The sequence below is a fragment of the Scophthalmus maximus genome, chromosome 4 (assembly GCF_022379125.1).
Source record: "Scophthalmus maximus strain ysfricsl-2021 chromosome 4, ASM2237912v1, whole genome shotgun sequence".
NCBI classification, from domain to species: domain Eukaryota; kingdom Metazoa; phylum Chordata; class Actinopteri; order Pleuronectiformes; family Scophthalmidae; genus Scophthalmus; species Scophthalmus maximus.
This window is the reverse complement of record NC_061518.1, coordinates 24,647,412-24,674,434: the sequence shown is the minus strand read 5'-3', so window position 1 is coordinate 24,674,434 and position 27,023 is coordinate 24,647,412. Positions and strand designations below refer to the sequence as shown.

At 44.7% G+C, this 27,023-nt stretch overlaps 1 protein-coding gene across 1 annotated transcript in view; it reads right to left on the bottom strand.

Annotated features, from left to right (window-relative positions):
* Positions 1-110: 110 nt before the first annotated feature.
* The window catches only part of si:ch211-186j3.6 (neural-cadherin), a 290,314-nt gene continuing 263,401 nt past the window's right edge, over positions 111-27,023 (bottom strand). Inside the window, exons 35-37 of the mRNA XM_035627332.2 lie at positions 23,149-23,393; positions 4,657-4,811; positions 111-3,307 (exon numbers count right to left, since the gene is read on the bottom strand). Coding sequence (XP_035483225.2) covers positions 2,687-3,307; positions 4,657-4,811; positions 23,149-23,393 — 1,021 coding nt within the window. The 3' untranslated portion in view covers positions 111-2,686. The remainder of the gene's footprint in view (positions 3,308-4,656; positions 4,812-23,148; positions 23,394-27,023) is intronic.

The window sequence follows — 27,023 nt, the reverse complement described above, 5'->3', positions numbered from 1 at the left end:
AAAAAAAAAAAAGATGTGTTTCAGTCAGATTATTTATTTATTTTTTGTATTGCAGAAGCTGCACATTTTAAAACCTATGGTGCTTTTTCTTGCCCCCCCCCCCCCCCCCCCCCCCCCCCAAAAAAGCGACAATAGTAATTGATCCATCTCTGTATTTACAAATGAGGTAAAAACATTAACTCTGTTCACAAACGGGTCTGCACCCGGAACACAACATTGAAAGTTGAAGAAGCTGCGTTATCCTACAAATGAATGGCGACAATGGGGGAAGTAGCGCCGCTGCTCTGTACAGCTGCGGAGAGAAAGAGAAGTGGAGCGCGGAGCATCTTCGTCCATCGACAGGACAATACAAAATAACCTCCATGCCAAGGAAACACCCAGTCTCTATAAAAACAACTAAAATTCAAAAGGAAAAAAAAACAACCCCACAACGTCCTACTGTCAGGTGTCGACCCATCACCTAGCAGCCAAGTCTTTTATTTTGTAAAATCCACATTGTGGCCTCGCCATTCCAGAAAACAGCATGTTTCTGGGAAAGCTGCAATCTGGGAATCGACTCCTCTGTTGACATATATATATACTGTATATATTTTTTATTTTTTCTTGAAAGTACCCGCAATCCTTTGGTTCTTTTTTTCTTTTACCCCAGCGTGACAGCGAGCATCAGCTCCTATTAGGATTAGTGGCCTGACGTGTTTTCACACATCCCTACCCTTTTAAATGCTCTCTGCCAACAGGCTCAGCTCTGCCAATGTGAGTGCTGCTGCTGCTGCTGCCGTTTCCTGCAGAATACAGTATCTGAAGGAGAAGTCAGGTTGGCGAGTGGGGGGGCGGGGGCGGTGGGTTTCTTCCCGCCCAGAGGATTGCAGGAAGAGAATGGGGTGGCTGGTCGTGAGGGGAGTGGGGTGGGAGGTGTGAGAACTCGTGTAGTTATGCCATTTGCGGGGGGCAACAAACCACTTCCCCCAGCATCTGTCCCCCCGTCCCCTCACCCCCGTCCCCTCTCTCTGCAGCTCCCTACGGAGCCACTGAGCTCCGTGGTGCACCGGTGGCACGTTTCACCACAGAGCCAGGCACTTGTTAGGAGGATCCCTCGCCGCCTCACTCGCTCTCGGATTCAACCCCCCCCCCCCCCGCCCGCTAATCACCCCTCCGATCGAAGGGGACGGGAACGGGCCCCGCTCTGCTCGTTCGCGTCGCCCCGTCGCTGTTGTTCTTTGTCTCTCTCTCTTTGTTTGTCCTTTGTTCCCAACAGCGGGAAGTCGAGAGGAAAAGAAAATCCACCTCGTGGCACGGAGGAGCCAAACGGGAGGGAACGCTCTGCCACCGCGCTCACAATTCACAGCTTGGATAATGGCCGCGGGGTTTTGTCTCCCTGCAATTTTCCATCAGTCTATTTGTCCCACAGTCACAATTATCACAAGTGAACGCGGTAATTCACGCAGGGACAACGCACTACGGGTGTTTGGACCGGGTCTCGCGGATCAGACCCATGCAGGTATAATCCTTATACATTGAATCGCCTTCCTCCTCCTCTGACCATTTGCGCTTATCGACTTGGAAGGCCGCTCGACGTTCTTTGCATTCTACCGAGCGATCTTGTGTTTGAAAAAAGCCAAACAGCAACTCTCTGGCAGCCACCACATTTCGTATGCCCCCCCCCCCCCCCCCCCGCGGTCCGCACGTCCACTCCCATTCCTTTATAACAAAGCCGTTTGAATGCTCTGTCTGCGCGCCCTCCCTCGGACGGGGAGCAACGGAGCAGCGGAGGAGCGTGAACGGGAATGGGAAACCAAATGTACACTGAGGGTGCAGCAGTAAGTAGAGAGCTTGATGTCGTACGACCCACGGAGCTTTGAAACTTGAAACACACCCAACCAATACAGAATTACTCAACCCAGCGAAAAAAGACATATTAGAGGAGAAAAATGAATCTCACCCTGCAACCCAATGGCGGTTGAAGCGCATGTTTTGTTTTTTCTCCCCTCACCCTCATACAAACATTGATAGAAGCTGTGTACAGCCAGGCAGTGAGAACACTATATACTGAATATCAAAACCTCATCACACGGGCCACTCAGTATGATCCCACTCGTCTTCTCTGCTCGGTCGTGCGGCAGCGCCGTGTCCTTTTCCTGTTTATTTACAAAGATCAAATTCAGCAACGCGGTGCCAAAAATACATTTAATGTAAAACCTGGCCAAAATGTTGTTGTTGTTGTTGTTGTTGATTTTCTTTTTCCAAACGCGAGTCCAGAGCAGCTCACAATGACAGTTAGAAAATAGAGGGGATTTGGGTTTTGTACTGGCTGTGACTGGGACCGATTTTTTTGGGGGCCTGGAGCTGAGAGTTATGTTCTGAGGCCTTCAAACCCGACTGGCAGGTCCGATAACGTCCGGCTCCGACACAATTGCCGTCGAAGCTGGAGGGAGCACACAGAGGGACGCGGTCGTCTGACTTGCGGGGGGCCACCGCGTTGATTGACGGGTCTCGTCCAGTAAATACAACACCCTCCTCGTCAGCTGTCAGCGCGCTGTGCTGGGCGTTGGAGGGAGTCTCTCTCTCTCTGTGAGGTCAGCCGCTCGCTGAATCGTCCCGCCTCGGCCACCGCTAAGTGTCTGCTAATTGATTGTTTCGGACGGGCTGTTTTTTTTTCATCAGTTTTGGTCTTTGCACGTCCGAAAACTCAGAGGTCGCTGGTCTCGGCGCGCTCGTACAGGGCCCGCAGCTTCTCAAAGCGAGGCCCCCACTCCCCGAGCGTCTCCTCCCTTCTGGCCTCCGCTCCCCCATCCCCGCCGCTAACCCCGTCCAGGCCCGCCGAGCTGAAGGAGCTGAGGGAGCCGGCTGGCGAGCCCCCTCCCTCTGTGGAGAAGACCTGCAGGGAGTCGAAAGGCCCCGTGTCTGGATGCTGGTCGGCGTCGCGGATGATCTCGCACAGGTAGCGCGCCAAGTCCTGGCTGGAGAAGGACAGGGAGCGGCGCGCCAGCTGCGAGGGCCGGGCCTGGCCCTGGGCCGGGAGTCGGGCCGGGGGCACATCCCTGCGGATGCTGGCGGTGGCGGCGGCGGCGGCGGAGGAGGCGGCGGAGGAGGCCCCCGCCGAGGGGGGCAGGGTGGTGGAGCTGGCCGTGCGGCTGAGGGAGTCCAGCTGCTGGCCGGAGGGCGGGGCAGGGGGCGCCTGGTGGAGCAAGTGGTGGTGATGGTGGGGCGGAGGGGGAGGGTGGTGCAGGGCTCTGGAGCGGCAGTACTGGACGGACTGGGCCGGGCTCGGCTGGAGGGACTTCTGCAGCTCCGCCATGTCATAGGCGTTCTGGAGACACAAGTAAGCACACGGATGTTTACACACACGCACACACACACGCACACACACACACACACACACACACACACACACACAAAAGCAGAGGAAACATCTCAGTTAGCACGGAAGCTGTAAAAAAAAAAAAAAGTGTTAAAGACTGGCAGAAAAATAAGATAAAATGTGGCAGTGAGAGAGAAGACGTGAAAAAAGAGAGCTGAAAAACAATCAGCTCTCCCCATTACCTTTACTGAGAACGTTCCACCTGTTTAAGTTTCCAATCTATCTCCATTTACTGTCTCAGAGAAATCGGCATAAATCTGAGTCGTCTTTCTGTGAATGTGCGTGTGCGTGTGTGTGTGTGTGTGTGTGTGTGTGAGAGACCACGGCGCTAAAAAATTTGACTGGAGGTGATTAAGAGAGGAGATGAAGGGCATCTCTCTTTCCATCCATCTCTTACACACTGGGGTAGAGGAGCCACAATTACTTTCACTCACACTGTAATCCTGTCACTTCAGTGCTAATGCGATTCCACAAAAAACTGTAACCACGGCAGCAGCAGAGATGAAAAAAAGAAAGAAAGAGAAAAACAGAGGGCTGTAGGAGGAGGAGGAGGAGGAGGAGGAAGAAACAACACACACAGAGGATGTGTGGGTCGCTTTGTAAAACTGATTATGTGATGAGTGCAACGTGCTGTTTTTATTCCTCAAGGGAGCTTTCAAACAGGACTCTTGAGAATTAACTACAGCATCTGCTCTGCTGTGTGCTTTGTATGTGTGTGTGTGTGTGTGTGTGTGTGTGTGTGTGTGTGTGTGTGTGTGCTTTGTATGTGTTTGACTGCAGGTAATTTACAGTACGGAGGACAAGACCTTGAGGGCTTTCGTATACCGACGAGTTGCGGCAACATCCTGTGTGTGAGGGTCTTTTTTCAACACCGCGTGTGTGTGTGTGTGTGTGTGTGTGTGTGAGTGTGTGTCCGCGTAGAGCAGTGGCTATGCGTTTTGTTTCGATGAAAGCCTTGATATTATGCGAGCTCTTAAGTACTGTTGAGTGCTTGTGGGTTACAGTGGCTGTTGGAAAGAGGAGATAAGGATTTTGCGTGGGCCTAATTAAAACATAAGGTTGCACACACACACACAAACGCATCTATGCAGACACACAATGCACCCACTGCATCCACTGCTATGAAAGTATCTCCAAAAAAAATTGAAGTTGTAACAGCCTTTACAAATTGTGAAGTTGAAAAATTGCATTCACCTTCATGCAAGTGCACAGTGTAGTGTACAGTAGGGTTTTTAGTACACTTGTGCGAGCGTGCGTGTGCGTGTGTGTGTGTGTGTGTGTGTCTGCGAGTGGTGTACCTGATCCTCCTCCCCGCCTCCCTCCTCGTCATAGTTGAGGACGTTCTCCCGGATGTCCTCCCACCCGTCATGGTGGGCAGAGACGTGGTAGACACCCTCCTTCAGCCCTTTGTAGCTCCTCCAGCGGGTGTAGAGGAAAATGCCCAGCAGCAGCACTGTGAAGAGAGGACGGACAGCGGCGGAGGGGTTTAATCAACCCATGGCATTAGCCTCACAAATGAAATCAAATCCAATGAAAAGATCCTTCGGCCAGTCGAGGCAGGGCCACAGAGACGGTCGCTCCATTAAGGGTGTCGGCCTTGAGCATCTCTCGCCGACAAAAAAGGGAGCTGAAACGTGATGAGTTTGATCCGATCATGATGGAGCAGGTTTCCAGTTAACGAGTCATTTTACTGCGATTATTTCACCTGATATATTTTGAGGATTTTCGACAGAATCTTTTGCGTTTTGATCTCTGTGGGTGCGTGCTTGTGGGGGCAGCAGTACTCTACTCGCATCCCATCATAGCTTCGTCATAGCTTCGTCAAATCTACGCCAACGGCCCCTTATTCCATCATCTTGATCGGAGAGTCTCAGTGGGCCGTTGGCCTCGCTGCTTCTCCAGACGATGTGGCAACATTCGGAGCCATGTTCCTAGCCACCCGAGCAGGGTCACATCCGCGGCGTAAAAGCTGTGCTCCGCAGTTCATCACCTGCTCGCTTTGTCTGCCAATATTACATCTGCCCACTGTGTCTGGAAACAACGCCAGCGACAGAGGTGACGGCGGAGCAGACGAGAGCCGTAAAAGCAAAACGATTAGCCGAACGCTGTTAGCTGCTGAGCTTTTTAATTCATGTAAACAGTCGAGTGGGTCCATGCTGTGAAAATAGACCATATCAAGGGTTTTAAAATGCTTTGAAGGTGACACATTATGCCCATATTCAGCTACATATTTTTAATTTGGGTTACATGCTCTAGTGTTGAGAAGAGGCCTCAGTGTTCTCATATTGCCCATTCCTGCAGCTCCTATTTTCACCCTCTGTCCAAAACGCCTGGATTTCTTTTAGCCAATCAGAGCAGCCCAGTCTGCTCTGATTGGCTAACAGGTGGCAGCCAAGTCTGCTCTGATTGGCCAGCAGTCTGATGTGTTCGGCTGACCGATTTCGAAACGTGTAGGAGATGTCACGCCCCTTCACCAGAGAAGGGGAGATTCTGAGATCGCAGGCGGGGTTACCCCCGAAAGAGTCCAACTGTGACATCGGAGTGGGAGAGAAATCTGAACCAGTTGCTCAGAGCCAGGCTGTAGGGTTTAGTCAGCTCACAAAAAAAAGCCAGGGGGGTCTTTACTCCCGTTTGTGGCCTCGCAGGCTCCACAGATGAACGCATGTATGTGCAACACTGAACAAGTGATTTTTGCATAATATGTCACCTTTAACTGAGGGAACAATGGTTCTGGATTTGTTTAAATGAAGAATCTTACTTGGCATTTGTATCCGTCACAGGAACTTCACTTCTTTTTTTTTTTTTCAATTGATTTTTTTCCAGACCAAAAGCAATTCAATCATTTTGGTCACAGTAACTCTGCAGTAACTGCCAGAGGATTAGCAGCAGGATACAGTATTTCCATATCTGCTCGTGATGGACTGGGCCAAAATGCTGCATTATTATCATATTGGTTAAATGTTACACTAAAAGTTTTCTCTTCATCATGATCTGCTATTATACATATATTACAGTTTTTCTCGATTGCTGAGACACATTTCTTGACATAATGCTCCATTTCCCAAAACTCTAAACACAATTGAACACTCATTTGCACAAACTTCAAACTTCCAGGTCAAAACCAAACTGTACTCTCAAAACCATGTACTCTTAGATCAAAACCAAACTCTACTCTCAAAACCATGTACTCTTACATCAAAACCAAACTCTACTCTCAAAACCATGTACTCTTACATCAAAACCAAACTGTACTCTCAAAACCATGTACTCTTACATCAAAACCAAACTCTACTCTCAGAACCATGTACTCTTACATCACAACCAAACTCTACTCTCAAAACCATGTACTCTTAGATCAAAACCAAACTTCGCCTTCAGACATCACACAAAAGCATCAAATTCACACACACTACAAACTGACATTAAACTCTGGTGAGATTCAATTCAAAACACTTCCATCAAATCCTGTTACTGCAATGAATCACGCCTATGGTTTTACCCCTGAACAACGACTCTTTACTCTAAACGATGACCAATATAAAGACCGATGTATCCAATGTATACATTTTTAATTACAAATTTTCTCTATAACGCTTCTGAAAATAAGCGCAAGAGAGACAGTTTTGACTCCGGCCTTGAGAAATTGTGTGCTAATTGTGTTCAAGTTGTGATGACTTGAGTTAAGTATATATTGAATGCAGTGCCTTCTGAATGAGCACATGGTGTAGCCAATGATAAATGAAGGGATTTGGGTTTAGAATTTTGGGAAATGTGTCCATCTTTTTGGTAGATGGAGTTATGGTGTGGGATGTTTAGTTACTGGGTGTGTTAACTATCGAGAAAAACTGTATTAGACTTCATGTCAGAGCTCCACATGGCTGCCGCAACTGGTCAGTATCAGATTGTCAATTAGAGCTATTAAAGGGAGAGCTTCACACTCTCATTCCTTCACATCTGCCATTACCTCAGTAGTTTATCTATAACGGTGTGATCACAAGTCGGCGGCAACGAGCTTTTAGATTATAGCCCCTGATGAATGGCCCAACATTTCATTAGGGATACGCATGCTCGCATTATTCAATAACGGCTCTGAAATGTAAATTGTTCAGATGACTTCATGGTTAAATAAGAGCATTATTACTATGAGCATGGCAGAGCAGCAGGTTGGAATGTACGGTGCGGATGTGGTTTCGATGGGGCCACGTTTTAGTCACTATTTCATCAGGAAAACATGAAACTGTAAACAGCTCTATTGGGCATTCAGCGGTATTGAAATATTGCACAGAGCAGGAGAAAAGCACACAGATCAAGGGCTGAAACCAGCTGACGTTAGGCAGAATAAGTACAGTGCTATATGACATCATGAATATGCTAATTGGCATTCCACAAGAGTTTTTCCTGTTTCGCTTTAATTCTCCTGTGCTTTTTTTGCTCTCCCTCAAATCAGACGACTGAATCGACAGGTCTTCGTTACCTGCCGAACCGCAAAAGGAGCAACTCGTAGTCGCGGTAATGTTGAGGTGATATTTAATCATTTGCAATCACGTGTCATTAATTGAACCTAAAACACAAACAAAAGAGCATATTTCCCGACTCGTTCCCCGTCTTCAAATCTGTTTTTGCAAAGAGAGAGCACAAAAGGCGAGCTGCGCTCCATCACGTTTGAAAAGGCAGCTATCACACAAACGCTCTTACTGGCAGCGCTATAAATACCCCGGCTGCTCAAATCCAATTAATCTGAGGCACGACTTCGCCGTGAACGATCTGCGATTCTCAAACAAGTCCATGACATCTTCTGAGGAAGTGCCGCGCCCGTCTCCATACTTCTACACCCAGCGGCCCATCCATCGCGTGAGCACAACCAACAGACAGCGATCAAACTCTGTGTGAATTGATTACACCCCATTAAACAGCCCCGCCGCCTGACAAACTCGGTATGAGTAAATTCGCCCGGCCAGAAAAACTGGCTGCACGCTGCGACGGGAAAAAAAATCTATATCCATTTACTTGTCCCCCTTCCCTCAGCTCCGGTGTCAGACGGACTCGCGAGACGGAATTGTTCCAAGAGATTCACCGTTTCATTTTAGAGGCGCCGCGGCTTTTAATGACAGCGAACAAGAGGGGAGAGAACAAAAACACGCCGCCTGAAAGAGAGACTTTTGTTTTGGCAGGAGACACGCGTGTAGCTGGCAGCAGCAGAGAGTGAACTTGATGTAACAGAGGCAGTGAACTGGCAAACAAAACAAGGTCCCCGGTTCGGTCTCCTGCCCCGACTGCGCCGCTCCTCATTCACTGTGGGATGGCCTGGCCCTTATGAGAAAAAGTATGAAGTGCTTTAAAAAACTCAAGTCACCACCACAGATGGAGAAGATGGTTATGAGAGGTACCTTGTGAAGTTTCGTTTCTATATTCATGCCATAACTATACGCACACGAGAGCAAATGTGTGTTTTATATTATTTAAACTAAGGGACTAAGTTGGCCCCAGTAAAGGCAAGAAGAAGAAGAAGATGGCTATCCATCAAAACATTAATGAAGGTGTGGAGGTTTTCAAAGTAGTAGCACAAAATGCGACCAAATCTTTACATAACGGACAGTAACTGGTGGGCTAGTATTCCTCGTAAAATGTGATGTACTGCAACTGCTTCCAAGTAGGCAAGTTAAAAGATCAATGCACTTGATGCAATGACTTGGATATTAATTGTTCTAACGATCGTTCCTATTGGTTTAAGTGTACTCAAAATGGTGGCTTTTTGCAAAAAAGGATATTTTGACAACAACAAACACAAGCAGTCAGATGATCATGCAAGAGCCAAGTTAGCCAAACTAATATATGTAGGGAAGAAATGAAAGGGGAAATGGTGAAATCATTTTTAATTGATCATTGGACCTGTGATGATGTTGCTGACCAGCTTCTTGGAACTGTCTGTTACTTTTAAGCTCAAGTTGAAATTCAACTGTCCGAGGTTAAAGAACCGGATAATCAAACATAGAGGATAGCATCAACATATCATCTGGCAAAATCTAACCTATTTGTTACTTTTTAAAAAATCGTATAGGTTTTATCTGTTCTGATTTAATTCACAAATGTTACTTATTTTTAATTCATTGGCGATAAAATCCAAATGTGGTTTTTTTTATTTCCACGTGTAAAGCATTTGGTAACTTTTTGAAAAAAACTTTTCTGTTTCAGTGTGATCAGCATGCAATTGACGCAACCTTGGAACTGGATTGGAAATCAAGTTGTGTACATACCGTGTATACTGCAGACTACATGTACGCGCAAACAACAACCAGACTCCACATCCAGTATACTCCATTAAGAGTCCATGTCTTTTTCTTACTCGGGTGAGAAAACAAACAGCTCAAGAGCCGGGGATGCAATGTGAATAGAGGCGCACAAAGAAATTGGATCATGAGCAGCTATAAGGGAGACTGTACTCTACTGCATGGATCAATATCCTCCTCCATGCATTAGGGCGTATGCCTCTATGAGGGAAAAAAAAACAGCCTATAGATAAGACTGGGCAGCACTGCAAACACAACTGGTGTGTTGCTGCTTGGTGTATAGTGGAGTTTTTGTCTTAATGCGTTTACATTTGCTCTGTGTGTGTGTGTGTGTGTGTGTGCGCGCGTGTGTGTGTGAAGAAGTGGCTGGTGTGAGCTCCATGGGGAAGTGAGCAAGGAAGCTGGAGGTCAGGGTGTACAAGATGAATCTGCTCTGTTCAAAGGCTCTCTCTGGAGGGCAAACAGAAAAATGGAGAATTTTATTGGTATTTCTGACACCGGTTTTGTGTTTGTGTGTGTGTGTGTGTGTGTGTGTGTGTGTGTTTGTGTGTGTGCGTGTGTGTGTTTGTGTGTGTGTGTGTGTGTGTTTGTGTGTGTGTGTGTGTGTGTTTGTGTGTGTGCGTGTGTGTGTTTGTGTGTGTGTGTGTGTGTGTTTGTGTGTGTGCGTGTGTGTGTTTGTGTGTGTGTGTGTGTTTGTGTGTGTGTGTGAGAGTGAATGAAGAGTGAGCCTGAGAAGAGAGATTATGTGTTTATTTGTTTACAATGCCTCCAAGGGCCCATGGTCTCTTTGACCATCACTCTTCTTTTTTTTCCGCTTAACTTTCTCACTCTCTGCTAAACTTTCGATCCCACCTTATACTTACCCTTACATAACTGACGCTAGAGGTCTGCGGTCTATAGAACGACAACATAGGTCGCAATGAGCTGCTCGAAGAACGACCTTCGAAATGCAGTAGCCCCAGTCATAAAAAAGGTAAAGCTGATGATGAGGGAATGTGTCCGAGTTCCTCACGACTTTTGCCAGCGTTGTTTTCTACTAAAGTGGGAAACGCGTCGAGATGAAAATCCAGATGTCAATTGAACGTGCCAACAGAGGCCTCCCGACGTTCCCGCGCTGCCCTTTTCACCCGGGACCGGATACTCAGCGAAGCGGCACCCTGCCTCTTGATGAGCAGGGAAATCCATTGTACTTTGAGCAGTTCAAATGGCAACAGAATGAGTGCGCGTGTAATGGGATTTCCAGCCAGACAATCGATAGCCGGGCTGCCCTGCCAATGAGATCAGTGTCTATGTGTACATCGTCATGAGTCAACAATTCAGCATGGACTTTATCCTCATCCAACCATCAGTCTGTTTACTGCAGCCCCCTGTCCAGACGGGCCCGATCCATCAGCCACTTCCCTTCTCGCTGCTCTTTTCTTTCTTTTTTTTTTGTGGCAGCGTTTGACCGATTTAGATTTTGTTCTTTTCTTTTTTAACAGCACCAATCCATGGATGCCAGTCATCTTCTCTCAACCCTTTCATAGGTGCGATGAGGTTTCCCCTGACTCCTAACGTCAAATGACTGTGTCTGCGGGAAAATGATGGGGTGGGACAATTCACCGCTTACCTGCAGGTGTCAAGTGTCTTTGCAGCTCGTACGCCGCTTGCGAACACAAACTCTTCCCACAGCGACGGAAAAAGCTGGAATTAAATGTGTCCCAGCGTTTTTTGTTTGCTTGTCTTGTTGAGTCATTCATCTAGCTCGAAACCTCTCCGTGGAAACTTATTTTGTGCCAGCTCAGTTGACATCTTCGTTCTCTAACTTTGGCTGTATTCGTTTTCAGAATCGGTACAACTGTATTGATCCACGTAGGGGAAATTTCTTCGGGACAATTGCCTCAACACGCAGTTAGAAAATAAGTACAGTATAAAACAGTTATAATGATGAATACACTGAATACAAATATGCTATAACAACACCAAAATTTGACCTAGCAACATGAAAGCAACATTAAATAGTTTAGATCATTTAATGACGGCTTTGGAGAAATATTATTTTCATTGACTTGTAGCAAATATATCTATAACATAAACCAAAGTGGTAGTCACGCGACAGCGTGTCAGGGGTCCTGCCATAAGGAAATGGCCTTGGTTGTAAACGAGCTGGCATTTGACACAATTAGCTCTAAGTTCAGCTCGTGCCCAGTGAAACACGGAGGCAACAGCTCGAAATGTTGTAGATGTCTCTCGTATATCAGCGGAGTTGACCGCAAAGGAACTGCTTGCTATTCCTGGCGCCGCCCATGATTTCAAGTCTTCTTCAAAACAGCATGATGTTCATTTTGTAAAGTAAATTCAGAGGAAAACAGACCATAAAGCACGGCATGCATTGGGGCGTGGTCACTATGTGATTGACAGCTAGCACTGTCCAATGGGTGCAGGTCGCCGTTGTGGGCGGACGTGCAAACTGAGATGGCGCTGGCCAAAATGCCAAACCTTTCAGAAAGTCAGTTCACAAACCAATGAGTGACGTCACGGTGGGTTGTCAGGATTCACATACGGTTGCCAGGTTTGTAGATGGGGGAGGGGGTTTAAGCGACAAACACGATAAGATATCTCAATGGGTTAAGATATTTGGACATAGCCCCATGATTAACGGTTCAGTGTCAAGGCTGCGGAAACGTTGCGGTGGTGGGTCCAAGGTGGCGACATCGGTTGTTAAGGATAGTGGCAAGCTTGATGCTTCTTTTCTTTCCGTTCTCAGCGTTACTCCCGTCTGCTCGAACTACGTGAATGACAGCGATGGGATCATCCAGAGAATCTTCCTGTAACCATGTCTCTGTTAAACACAGCACTATACGGAAGTCGCTTAGATTATAGGGTCACTAGCACGTGCATCTAATTGTCCAGCAATCTCGACCTTGCTTGTGGCTGTAGCACAAACAGACCAGAATTCTCTCTACTAGCATGTTTAGAGAGGGAGAAGCTAAAATAAATAACGAGAACAATATCATACAAACAGGTAGAGAAGTAAGTGAACTTTCCCATTTCAAAATAGATGGATTTTTTATTTACTTCATGCTGTGTTTTCCCACCCGTATACCTCAGCATGAGACTTGGATCACTGAATTGGCCTATGCCTTAGAAATTGTATATGGCTGTAAATATCAAGCACTTTTGTCAGCAGGTGCAATTCGGTTTAAATCTTCTTATTGTTTATTGATTTTGAAAAGAGAAAACGATAATGGACGATAGGGCAAAGGCAATGAATTACAATAGAGGGCTTAAAGGTTTAAGCGCCGGTTTTCATTTCGTGTGTGTCTATCCCCGTCAGAGGAGTAAAGATTGCATTTCCCATAATGCATTCCTGACATGAGTTCCATTGAATCATGATGCATTTCATGGGTCAGGTGTCTTAATAAGATCAACATTATATACTGTAAAACACGTACAAGTACGTCTCATTCTAAATGGACGAGCGCACAGATGTCGCACCCAGCCTTAAAGTTAGATATGCATTCACTGCATCCAGTCTTAAAGGGTTTTTGTTGGGTTGAGACATGAAGATGTCATAATTAGTTACTTCCATTATAACAATCTTAGTTATGACCTGCTGTGGGCTACCAAACAGGTAATGATCCTCTTTTCTATTCATGGCAATGATTAACCTCAAAGTGTTCACTGCTCTATCCAAAAACTACACACCAAACAGGCAAGGCCAGCAATCATCCAAAACACCATCAGCAAGCACCTTCTCCGAGCCTGTCCAATACATTATCAATGGTGCCTAACATCCATTTTCTGCATCACAGGTGCAGAATGTGTTTGGAAAGACGGAGACAGAATCAGAATAAATCTGCTCCTTTATTTTTCCGGTCATGGGGATCAACGTTCGGGTGAAAGCAAACCTCAAGACAACACCTGCTGAGCCAGTACAAGGTGCTGGTGCAGGAGCAACGTTACTCAGAGGGGACAAATGGGCCACAGGAGGGGAACTCTGGTAAAAGCAGTATTTGCTCAAGTATTTACCTTGAGCAAATACTGCAGGTGGTGCCAGGTGGGAGAGCTAAACAGTCAGCGCTGGGTGGGGGGGATGCTGCTGAGCATCACAATGTGAACACAACACAAAAACGCGTTGCCGTTTTTTAATCAGTCTATTAAATAAATGATTAAAACAGAAACTCTTTGAAAAAGCCATTCACATGTTTGCATCAATCAATTTTTTCTCAATTCTGCTCCACATCATGTTGTAAAGTCTTATGTCGCAAAGTCTGAAGTGAACGTATCGTTTACGTAATGTTCTTTTTTTATTATTAGTTGTACAGTGTTACATGTGCACTGTGAGGCATTTCAAGAATAAAATACTCTACACTTCCTGATGCAAAGAGCCAGAGCCGGGTCTGCCTATTAATTAAAAAGTGTGTCCAGCTGCCTGCTAACGGCTGCATGGATTTACAGACCTGAAGGATAAGCTTGACATTACGTTTAAAGCAGCTGTGGGCAACAGATATTGTCAAAAATCAATCACGCTGCTTCATAAATTGATGCGGACTACATTACTGCTTTGAATCAAGTTAAACTTAATATTTCTGAGAGTTCGGGTGGTTGATGAACGCATGTTCTCGCAGGTCGGGTGGAGATGATTGACTGGGTGGTGTGGGGTATTACAAAATCTTGACCCGGTGCATTGCTGCAGCCTGTCAGTAACTCACAAAAAGCTTAAGCATCTTTTTTTTCCCATGAGCATGTAACTTCCAAATCTACAGGTGTCCAAAACTGGATTCCAAACTTCTTGCATGAAAGGTGGAAAAGTGGTTTGGCGTTGAACTACGGTGGGGAATTTACGGATGAGACTGATTTGGAGAATGGGTTGGCCTTCAATTCCATCCATTGAAATGTTAAATTGATGTATTGTTATAGAGCAGTGCCTAATTATCTAGTGTAACTCGGTGTATAATAACTTTTCTTAAATTTTGAGCTTAAAGGATTAAACTTAATAACTTCTGTACCTTTTCAAGTCTTCCTGTCACCTTTTGCTGTTATGGCTAATTGTCACGTTCTCATTTTCTTGATTTCAAAAAGAAATGACATTTTGTCATCTATTTTGATGCCCAAAAGAGAAAGTCAGTGGTATTCAACAATAAGGACCACACCAGCATCAGAATTTATATTTGCAGGTGAGCTATTCTGCTGTATCGTTTGTGGTCAATGAACAGATGTTAGCAGGCTATTCTCTCCTGGTACATACATGTATATGTATATGTGCATACTGTATATGCTCAGTGGGGTCCGTGATCTCTCTCTTGTACCCGGGCGCACTGTTTGTCTGATGTCCCTCAGAAACTTTCACCAATACTCAAAGATAACCCAGGAAACATTTTCACCTTGAAGTGCTTTGTCGTGATAGAATCAATGCAGCAATCGCCGAAACCGGCTGTTTCGTTCATCTGCCAGAGGAGATTGTTATATATTCAGTATGTGACTCATTGACCAACATCTGTGTCCTTAATCTGATATCCTTCTCTAATCTCTGCACTTTAAATCTGTTTGATTGCTAGGGACCAGATATATTCCTTCTCTCTCTCTCTCTTATCATAAATCCACCACAAGTACTTTTTACAGCTGACCACATTAAAAATGCCACCCAGGGTTTATAGATGCATTTTCTACTGTTTTAATATCAGTAACTCGACTTGCCCTTATGAAAAGGGAGCAAACAGTTTAATCTAGTCAAGCCTCAATGAACGGAAACCTGTGTTTACTGTCTGCCTTGAGAATGTTCCTCCATCTGTGTGGGCAGAGATTGCTATGGGGTTGAATTGGTACCAAAGCCTTAATGGCAGGTTCCAGTGCATTAAACACCAACATCCAAGACTTCAGAAACAACTGTCAAGCATTTATTTATTGAAAAAAAATCATGATTTACTTTATAGCCCTTGCAGTGCTTTTAAAAAATGTTGTATTTTACCATGTTTTGTCTTCATGGTTTTGTTTGGCAATGATTCGAAGTGGACAGCTTTTATCGGTCGCTGGAGATCTCTCTCACATGCCCCAATAAGTAATAGTTTTCGAAACACTCCCCCTCCCGCAGCTACATTACTGTGTGTCAAAAAGAAACCTGGACCAAATTGATACGTACACAAACACTCACTGTGATGGATTTAGGATCTCAAAGAAGTTTCAAGTGCGTCTGTCTTACCGCACGGATATGAATGAAAGTAGAGAATAGGAAAGAAGGAAATCAGTCTCAAATCTTGACATGTTTTGATAAAATGGCTCTCAATGCTGAGTGTATATAAATGGGCATGTCATAGGTTGAAGTATGGCCCTTGCACAACAAAAGTAGCCCAAATTATAGTTTACATACAAGGGTAACCATGACTTCTTATATGTCTTCAATCAGCTGAATATGTCGACTCCCAAAGACGATTAATCATGTGTCCCTAGTTTGTTTTTATCCTAGATCTTTCCCTGAAGTCTCTTCAGCGGCTGCGCATCCTCATTTCTCTACATCAAAACCATAAACATACTTTGGTTGCAATATGTTGACCTACAGTAAGATCTGAGTTGATCCTTACATGGTTTTTGATGGTTTTACCATTGTATGTATAACAAGGCAAGGAAGGATTGCATCCAATTACAGCAACAACAAAGAGTGGCTAAGAAGACCCCTGGAATTAAAATCAAGTTTTAAACCTCACCAACATGTACATATGGTGTTTTTACATGATACAAGAAATATCCTGAGTGAAATAAGCGGTCAACACCATGGAGCGTTCCCACCGTTGAGCTGCAGTGAACAAAACCCCCCAAAATCCATGTCCGACAGCCATGGTTTCATACGTCACAAACTTACGGAACCAGTCCCTTCAACTTGTGAGGTGGTGCTTTCCAATGCAAACCTGTGACGCCTCGTTTGTCCCTGGCCTCTTGAGGGCTACCACAGGAAAAGCAGGTAAAGTATTACGCATGCTTTCATAGCCAAGGTAGCTAAGTCAGAGTCAAGTTTTATCATGTACTAGCAGCACAACTTAGGCTGTTTGACAGTCCATGAAAAGCCAAACGCTTATGTAATCTAATACTATTATAGATACATACAATAAAACCATTCTGATACATTGACCCTTGTTCTTCTTATTTTACAAAAAAATTAATTACTCCTATATTATAATTTGCCATCGTGTAGTTTTACAATAGCTATCAAACAGAAGTCAAGCAGAGGACTATGTATTTGATGTCGGAGCTGTAGACGAGCTGCAGGTAGTGGGTGCAAATCCATAGATCTGCAAATACTTAACGAAGAAAGGGTGTAGAGTTACATCCAAGCCATTTCAATACCAGGAGAGGGAAAAAAGCAAATCCCCCTTTCTGCAAGAGGAAAAAGCTGTGATGTAAGACTGAAAAAACAAGCAGTCCCCATGTAAATTATCCTCTTAACAAATGTTCACATTTACATATGGTAGATACTTTTGTCCAAAGTGACGTACAAATGAGATGTTATACGAGTCAGAGAAGACCAAGGAGAAGTTTAAGAAAAAAACGATCAATAGTCACATTCCACATTGTTTACGAGGATTGCAGTTGCATTAAGTTACATACATGTGCCTCGCAAATGACACTCTTTCATTAACAATCGATTTTTTTTGGAAAAAAAAGAAGCTTGTGGCAGTGACAGAGAGAGGACATATTAGATGAACATGCACTCCCAGAAGAGGCCTTCAGGCAATTTTTGAAAACCGGAAGGGATTCTATTGATAGGGTCAAGTTAGAAAACTCATCTACCACCGAGAGACCTTACAGGAAAATAGTTTACTTTCAGATTTCCTGATGGTATGACTAGTCGTTGCGTTGCAGGCCGGGTGAACTGGAAGGCTGCTACAGTACAGTTTTCCTTTCTAAACATTTCATCACAGCCTCACTATAAATATTATGGTTTTTGTGAAATGAATTATAGTATGCTCTAATTCTGGATTAAAACTATCCTCAGATCATTTTAGATAGACAGTTGATCTCACAATGAGTTGAGTTTTGCCTTCCGTTGCCTTTGAGTTAAAATAATTGATCAGATGTTTACATATATCAGATGTTGACATATTTACAATAATTAACTTTCCGCATTTCTGTACATTGCTGTAAAATAGATGTGTTATTTCTGCGAAGAAAGAAATGAATCAAAAATGCATGAACAACCCCCAAAAAGTATAGTGATGCGGTTAAACAAACACAGGCGGGTATTTCGAGGTCTAACCGACAGTAATACGTTGAGTTAAGTCAATGTTGAGAGAGAGAAATGAAAACACGAGGGGGTGCATGTGAAGAGGGAATGGCATTTACACACAGATCCAAACATGTCCACAGCAAAATATGCAAACGGAACAAATGAGTTCACAGCGTTGAGTGCCGAATCAATATTCAAGCTACACAAAGATTTCAGAGGGCAAGGATATTAATCATTTATATTGTATATTGTAAAAAGATTGCCCATTGGACTTTGACATGGTGTTTTAGCCATGCTGGCATTTCTCAACATGACTTTGTTCTGAACTCACAACAGCAGAGGAGCGCCACGGGGACTGTCGCTGGGCTCTGCCAGTCTCCCCGTACGATCAGTGGACGAGTACAAGAGCAACTGCCCAAGACTTCTGTTTGGAAGTGCTCAGATCAGGTGCATCACCTCATTATGAAATGGGAATGTCACTGCATCTAAAGGTTTCCCTAGTGAAATCATTGAATATTAGAAAAACAAATCTACAGAAATGACTTAAAACAGAAAACGTTTATTACCTGTAAGAGGTACAGCATCATTCCTGTATGTTTCCCTTATTTATTCTAGACCTGTTTCTTGATTCTTCATCTTGGCTAATCAAGTTAACATGCTAACATTAGCAAATGAGCATAAGATTGCTAGCACAGCTGTGGCTGATGTAAATGTCATAATTTTTGCAAGTTTGACATTAATAAATTAAAGTATTACCTCCCTGATGATAGCACTAGAGGGAAATGAAGTGGATCAGCAGACACGTTAAGAGTTATCCTCTGGAAACCATGAATGAAAAATCTAGACTTGCTTCGGTCACGTGGCTGATACTGTAACTGACAAATGTTGCTGCAAAAACCCTTTACTGTAGCCCCTCACTTTTTAAAAGGGGATCACTGTAGACTTGAAAATACAATCAAAGGGAATGAACTAATATAATTCTGTTTTACAGTGGATTTTGTCTTTTATCTTCACTGATCATAACATCCTCAAATGACCAACCCATTTTTTCTTGCACATTGCATCCAGAGAGTTGCACGTCCTCCCTTTGTTCTTCCCATTCAAACATTCGGAGTGCGCGCAGGCAATATTGGATGAAAACCTTCTTTTTTTTTAAAAGTATCTCTTGCTGCTACTTAAATTTCAGTGTGAGGAAGGCTTGACTGATCAAGCAAGGAATGCTCTACCGATTGAAATTACTACCAGAGCCCCTGGAGCATTGATCTCAATTTCTCCAGGTTTTGGTAAACAGCACCTCATGTGCCTACAAATCAAGTAATTAAAACTTAAAACAGAACGGAGCCTCAGCAGGATCAGGATCTGAAGCATTTATCATAAGCGCAAGGCCAGGTTGCAATGGAGATTTCGTGGGGTAGAAGTAAGAAGAGAAGGCAATTATCATTTGAACACTGTCTGACCTGAGGGTGGGAAGAAGGTGCCCCCCTGAATCACCAATGACACAGACAGCAGCAGTGTGGTATTGACACCCTCCCTCTCAGTACATATTTTTTGCTTTCCCTTTCACTCTCTGTTTTGTGCAACGCCTCCGCCTTGGTAATCTTCCCGGCTCCCTCTTGTTTTGCTCTGGTATTGTGATGTGTCCTGTTTCACCCTGCACTTCTCTGATCAGTTTTCTTATCTTGTACTGTGCTCTGCCCCACGCCGCTCTTTCCAGTTCTGCCGTATTGTCCTCAATTAAACAAAGGGGAACATGCGAATGCTGACAACTCATTCTGTGGTAACGGTCACGCCTGGGGCGCCTTCTCAGCAGCGGATCCTTTAGGAATAAGAACACAGAGCTAAAGGTACAGGCAGATGAATATTCAACAAGCAAGACAGCCAGGCGAACATAAAAATGTAGATTTCAATCGACAACTGTACACCAGCGTGTTGCGGTCCATCCACCCACAGGCCAGAGGAAGTTCTTGACAAGTAGCGCAGCAGATGTTGGCAGTTAAAGTTCTACAGCCTATGACTTCTCCTAAAAGGTTTCTCTGGCCGAAGAAGGGGCTTGCTATAATACCTAGTTATGGTCTGTCCATTAATGTGTTTAAGCAATATCATACAGCTTGAATAATTATTTTTAATTAGAGATTATAAGAGTTAATAAATAAGGGTTTTTTTGGCACCCCCCCATCCCCCAAAAAAACAGCCAGCACTGGCAAAGCTGTTTTTTTCTGTTCAGTGGCTTCGCAAAGTATTCAGACCTCTTCCCCTTTTTGCATATCTTATTGCATTATTGAACTCATTATAAGTGGATTCAATTCTAACTTTGCCCAATCTGCACTAAATAACCCATGAAAACTGTGTGAGTGAAAGCGTGTTTGTTGTTTTGGACTAAAGCATTCAGAGCCTTTGCTGTGGCATTCAAATGTGTTTTCAAGTGCATAGACATAGTTTACAAAGACCCACACACAAGTTCCAACACTGCTTTATCAGGACAAAAAAACAAGCCATGAAGGCAAGGACGGTCTCTCAAAACTCTACTCAAATTGTGGCCAAAAGTAAGAGAGCTTTGCTAAAGCCTTGACTGTTTTAAAGGAGCACAGTGGACTCAATAATTGTGAACTGGAAGAAGTCTTGAACCACCAGGAGGACTCTTCCCAGAGTTGGCTTTCTGTCCGAAATGGAAAAACTGGACTAGGAGTCCTTTGTATTGGAGGTGACCATGACCCCAGTAAGTCAAACAGAGGAGGAGGGAGAGCCTGCCAGCAATATGACTATTTCAGCATCCTTGAATGGAATGGAATTCATTTTAAGTAAAAGGCACAATAGCCCCGTTGGAGTTTGCCAAATGCCAAATTGGTTTTGTTCTGTGCACAACTCCAAACACTGAGTCGAAAGCACCGGGCCTCGCTCATCACCTGGCAAAATCCCTCACCGCGGTCAAGCGTGGTGGCTGCAGCCTCATGTTGCGGGCAGCCTCTCAGCTGCAGGGACAGGAATACTGCTCAGATGAATGTGGCCGAGCACAGGGAGATCCTAAAAGAAAACCCCTTTTCAGAGATTACGCCACCTCAAACTGAGATGACGCTTCACCTATTTCAGCAGGACAATGGCCCGACACAAACAGCAAGGCAATGCTGCATTGGCTTTGTGACAAGTCTCTGACTGTCCGTGAGTGTCACAGCCAAAGAACAGACTCGGAAACCCATACAACATCTGTGGGGACAGGTGAGGATGGCAGCTCACAAATGTTTCCCATTAAATCTGACAGAGTTTGAGAGGACCTGCCCGGGAGAATGAGATACACTGCCAAAAATTCTGCTTGCAGCAACCTACCCGAGAACACTGGAGGCTGCAAGTGCTGCCAAGGGGAAAATGGGGCTCTACAAAGAACTAATATAAGGAGCTGAAGAGCTTTGTACATGAGAAAGATGTATGATTTTTATTTTCAATACATATGCAAAAGTTCTCTTCATTATGTAATTATGCAATAATGAGTTAGTCGATTGAACAAAATAAAGTCTGCAAAAAATGAAGCGGACTGAATACTCTCCAAAGCCACTGTGTATGAACTCCTGAGACTTTTAAGGGATTTAAAGTATTAAAATATGTTTTATGCTTTGTCTTACTCTGATTCGGGAGATCATTTTGATTCATTTTAATGGTAATTGGAAATATTTTGAACTCCAGTTCCCATAATGCTTTGAGTGATGTAAACACTAACAATTCAACTCAAAGCCCTACTGTGTTGTGTCAAATTGAAAATATGCCAAATTGTCCCGTTCCCGTCGGGTCGTTCCCGTTTTGACATGTACCCATGGATGGACAGCCGACTGGATTACTTCAAAATGTGACATCCGGGACACAATTGTTAGCCATTGGGATTCCAACAGCGGACCATGAGCTGTCCTGATCACCACCCACAGCGATATCTGCGACCTACGACCCCCCCCCCCCCCCCTCTCTGTTGGCAGAGCTCATCGCGCGTGTCAGGGAGGAAACGTTGTGTCTCGAGTGTGGACTGTGCGATTGGTCCTGACATTTGAAGCTATACCACTGTGGCTCCTGTTACACCGTAGCACACTGTTTACCGATCGCAAATGCACAACAAGGAAAAAAGATTCAACGGCCGCTGTAGCCAGAGATGCTGATGAAGATGAGGAGCCTGAGAAAATATGGAGCCTCAACTCAGTGAGTAGTACATTCATTTTAAAGTGGTGTATGATGGTAGTGTGGGTGTGCTAACATTGTCCCTGGGGTCTAACCATATCCACTAATAAGTAAAACAAGCTTATATAGGGATAAAATAGGGCACTAATTATCAAAGGAACATCTGTTGCATCATTAAAAACATCCGGTACACTGGGGATGTGTGTCTGTGTGTGTGTGTGTGTGTGCGCGTCTGTGTGTGTGTGTGTTTGTGAGTTAGCTGTACAAATTTTTTTGTATCTTGTAGCTCAGTTCCTTGAATAGAAGTAATTTGGGCATTTCTCAGCCTAAGTGTTTACACAGTGAAGCAGATCCAACTGTAACAGGAAGTCGAGGCGAGTGATGTGTGTGTGTGTGTGTGCTATCAGTCAGAGTTGAAGAAAAAATGTTTGTAAAGATAGTTGTAGTTTTTTCATCTATATTTCTGAAAAATACTGTTTTATTTACCATACTTAACTTGAAATGAATAGAATTGGGTGCCTGGGCTCTCCTAAGGTTAGGCAGATATATATTTTTCCAATGCAAAGTTTTTTTCTAGATATCATTATTCGATTTCTACGTTTTTGCATATGTTGGGGCTGGTGTTGTGGGTGGGGTAAGGTGGGTTCGCAGTGTGGGAATCGGGTTGGTGTGAATCGGGTTGAAAAAAACATCTTGGGGACAAATTGTGTGGCAACATACAACATACTGTGTGTGGTCTGTTGACGTACATTAAAAAACCTTATAAAAGCAATGCAACATATTTGATCACAAGAAAGCGTAGGAGGCTCCTTGTGTTTTTGGAGGAGTCTGTGTTTTACTAAATTGCAATATGAAAACAGTTACTGTGTAATAGATGAGATTGTGTTATGATATAATGGAAAGGATGGTTTGATAAATAATGGAATTTTGCCCTTAAAGTCCATTAAGGAGTAATTTCTAATCTTGACTGAGTTCCTCTTTCACACTGTCCTTCTTAGCATCTTTTGGCAAAGGCAAGACGCTATCACAAATTTACACGCGCACACACACACACACACACACACACCCTGCTGTGCTGCCGTTTATCCGTCATCTCCTCATCAGTGTGTGTGTGTGTGTGTGTGTGTAACATGCAGTGGCTGCTGTACCTAGTAAGGCCATGAAGCAGATGCAGATTGCGAAGAGAGAGCTGAAGCTCAGGCCCACGTCCTCCCTGTAGATGGCCAGTGGCGTCTCGCAGTGGCGTCCCCTGTAACCCTCCGGGCAGTGGCAGGTGAACTTGGAGGGTGACTGGGCCACACAGGTTCCCCGGTGACAGGGCCGCGTCGCGCAGAGAGTGTAGACGCAGGACTTCCGGGAGCCGTTCACGCGGATCATGTGGCCAGGAGGACATCTGCGAAAGAAGCGTTGTACAGGGAGAGAAAAGAAAAAAACAAAAGGGTCATAAATTACACCTAGATAAAGATCACATGCGGTACATGGCACCCGATTTGATAAGATTAAAGTATAATTATCCTTTTTTGGTAACTGTGTCATTACAGAAGCAGTCAGATGCATCAAAGGAAAAAAAAAGAAAAAAAAAGCAGCGTGTAAATAAAAAAAGGGAAATCAAACAAATCACATTGGACAGTTGAAGCGTTTGAGGTTCAAAGGAAGATGAACATTGATATACGGGATGAAAACAATGACGTATTTAACACCGTTTGTAACCATCTCCCACGGCGAAAATACAAACTCATTACTGTCTTTTAATCAGTGATCTCACACTGAAGTACACCTCAACGTTCGGGAGCGAATGGGACGAGATGAAAGCGCTGACGGTGGCGATGGAGGTAACTAGGATGATTTTCATGCAGACGAGGGCACATTTTCTGCCTCACTTCAGAAAGCACCACCATAATTAAAAGCCCATTTGGGTGTAACGGCTCCAACAAACATTTTACGATGCCCATTAATACAGCATCCCAGTCGGCGTCTGTAGAGCAGCTCGGGGCTGTGCATTCTTTTGCCGATGACATCAGAGATGCGTCTTGCCTCATGCTCTCTGGAGATTAGTTCACACTCACAAATATTGACTCAACTTTACCACGAAAAGGGCAACATCCCACTGAAGATGGAGCAGTCATTTTTCTCATAACTGCCCCTCTTCCGCCCGGAAAATGAATCCGGAGAGGAGACGCGGTGCTAAAGCGTCAATTCACTGTGTCTTCTGACAAACGGCCCCCTGTGGATTTCATCCATTTTCACTGGCGACATTTCAAAAAGTTTGGGATGTTGGGACGGACGGGCGGGGGAGGCATCTCATTTTGACATCCCGCCTACATGCTTGGTCTCCTTGTGGTCCGTTTGGGCATTTCTGACCACAACCTCACCATCACCTTTCATCCTGCGTACTGTAGCTGGAGGTTTTGACACTGATGGCAAAAGTTTGGATAACTCTCCGCCTACTTATGTCTTATAGGTTTTAACAGAATGTGGACAGGGCCGAGCGTGCACAGGAGAGCGCGCTGGTGACGCGGACAGGTCGAGTGGAGTTTGTGGAGAAAGAATAGAAGAGGGATAAGAGACACAAAGAATGCTGGTTTCAAAAAAGGCAGAGTACAGAAAATACTTGGACAGGTGTTTGAAAGCGGATCAAAAACCATTTAAGATACACCATTCATTAATTGTATTTGTTAAAGTTAGCTCTTGTTGAAACACTATATGGTCCATTGAAGGGATAACAAGACAACTCTAATTTACACAACATAAATCTTCCTCCCGTGTTGCATGTACAACACATGAGGAAAAAAAGAAAAACGTATATAGATACAGTATACATTGATTGACCTAATTGACTACCACTAACTCAACTCAATTGGCTGTTTTCTTCGGTAAAACGTGACCGATTCCAAAACCGAGCAACACATATCTTACAGTGTCACGTGAATCCCATGTACGTCCAATCTGATTTCCTTTCATTTTGACTCAACCAACCCCTGGGGGAAAAAAAATTTGCCTCCTTAGCTGCTAAATGCTTTGCTATGTTAACCAGCCATTTGCGAACTTTGTCCGGTGCTGCTGTATGTGCTGGTCAGGCGGTGCGCGGTGGGCTCATCGCAAGGTGTTCCCGTAGAAAGCAGCTCCCTGCTGCGGCTGCTGTTGGCAATGGGGTCAATGGAAGTGGTGAGACGGAGAGTGATGTTCCAGAGGAGGAGGACACAGGCGTAAAATTGTTTTCCTCTCTCCCTCAGCTGCAGAACAGTTTTTTTTTTTTTTTTTTTACTCTTACAGCAGCATTTCAGCACACTAATTCCCATGAGGGCCTTCTTCTGGCCAATTTCCGATCTGAACTGGTCGTGGTTTCCCTTTGGCCAAGAGAGCCAACGAAAGGTTTCGAGTGACCAAAGTCGGCACCATCTGTAAAACCACTATAAGCATAAAAATCACTGCAACTTTGTCAATGCCACCTTGCTGCCACATTTCAAAAGGTAATTTGCTGTGTGTGGAATGACTGTGTCAACACAAAGGCGCAGGGTTCATGATGCCTGTTTGCAGTCTGAGTAGGTGTTGAACGCAGCACAGCTGTCAGTCAATAAGAGAGCGCGTCGCCTTTCTTTGCTCAGCCTTATCATTGCCTCTCATTAGCCATAGCTGGAGGGAGTGCTGACAAGTGTCTTTGACCTTGATGAACATGCGCACACACTTAGTAAGCCCTTCAGTTGTATCAGTGACAGGTCTTCTGTCGTGGGAGGTTTTTTTTCTTTTTCACAGAAATGATATATGATGATGTGACTATAATAAAGGTTGTGTACTCATAATTGTGCCTGTGTAGAGGGAGGCGGTGCGACAGCACCTTTGCCCCAGAGGACTTTTCCCCCTCCAGAATCCCCTGAAGCGGGCATGGGCGTGGTGGAGGACCATGGTGGTCCCGAGGCCAGATCAGCTTGAGCTGTTGGCTCTCGGATCCGACAGCAAGGCAAGCGCAAGGGAGGATGGTGGGCAGGGTGGCAATGCAATGTTTGGCATGATCCCCCAGGATCATGAGCTGTGAGCTTGTTAAAAGACCTTGTTTCCCCTGTGGACGTTATCATTTAGGCATGCTTTGTTCTACCAATTCCTTGTGCCTCTCGGTTAAGTTACTTTTGTCATCCATTGCGTTTCTTGTATTACGTTTGCCATTTGCATTTGGTCTGTTGGGGCTGTGGAAGCACTGAGAGGGACAGAAAGAGACCGAGTAGGCTGGTCAGGAGAGCCGGCTCAGTCCTGGACTGCCCTCTGGACACAATTGAGGAGGTGGGTGAGAGGAGGATGTTGGCCAAGCCGACATCCATCATGGACAATCCCTCTGAACCCCCTCCACGAGACTGTGGGGGCCTTAAGCAGCTCCTTCAACAACAGACTGCTGCACCCCCAATGCAGACGGAGCGCTACCGCAGGGCCTTCATCCCGACAGTACTCAGACTCCATAATAACCATATTTAATGTAATACTCTTTATTCACTAGCATTCCATGTACGTACATATCCTTTGAAAACAGTGTGTTCCTGCTCGGTTTGTGTTCACTGCTCTTATTACTAAGCGCTTGTTCTCATTTTCTCAGAGTTTGTAACACCAGTTGGAGGGTCCGGTTCCACCAGCCCTTCTAAGTGTAAGCCTTTAAGTTATTTAAATTCATCCTTCTACAACCTGCTTTGTTCCTGCGTCTGCCCACTGGGTCCTGCCTATCATTAATCCACACCGGTGTTAGTTAGAAGGCTAATGCCTCCGAACAAATACGTGGTAAAGCTATGAAATTACCATGGATACTTTTGGAGCTATTTCCATATGATTACAAACCAAGAGCGACACACTGCCGTCCCTACCAATGACGTCCTTTACCAGTTGTGTGTGTGCGAGCGCTGAAGAAGCCTGTCTCCCTTAGATGTCTTCTCGGAATTAGAATAAGACCAGGGGCCTTTTCCAGGAAGCAGGTTTAAAAAAAACTTTGAACTCTGACTTGATCTACTCTGAGATGGGAAACTGAGAGTTTTCGGTTTCCAGA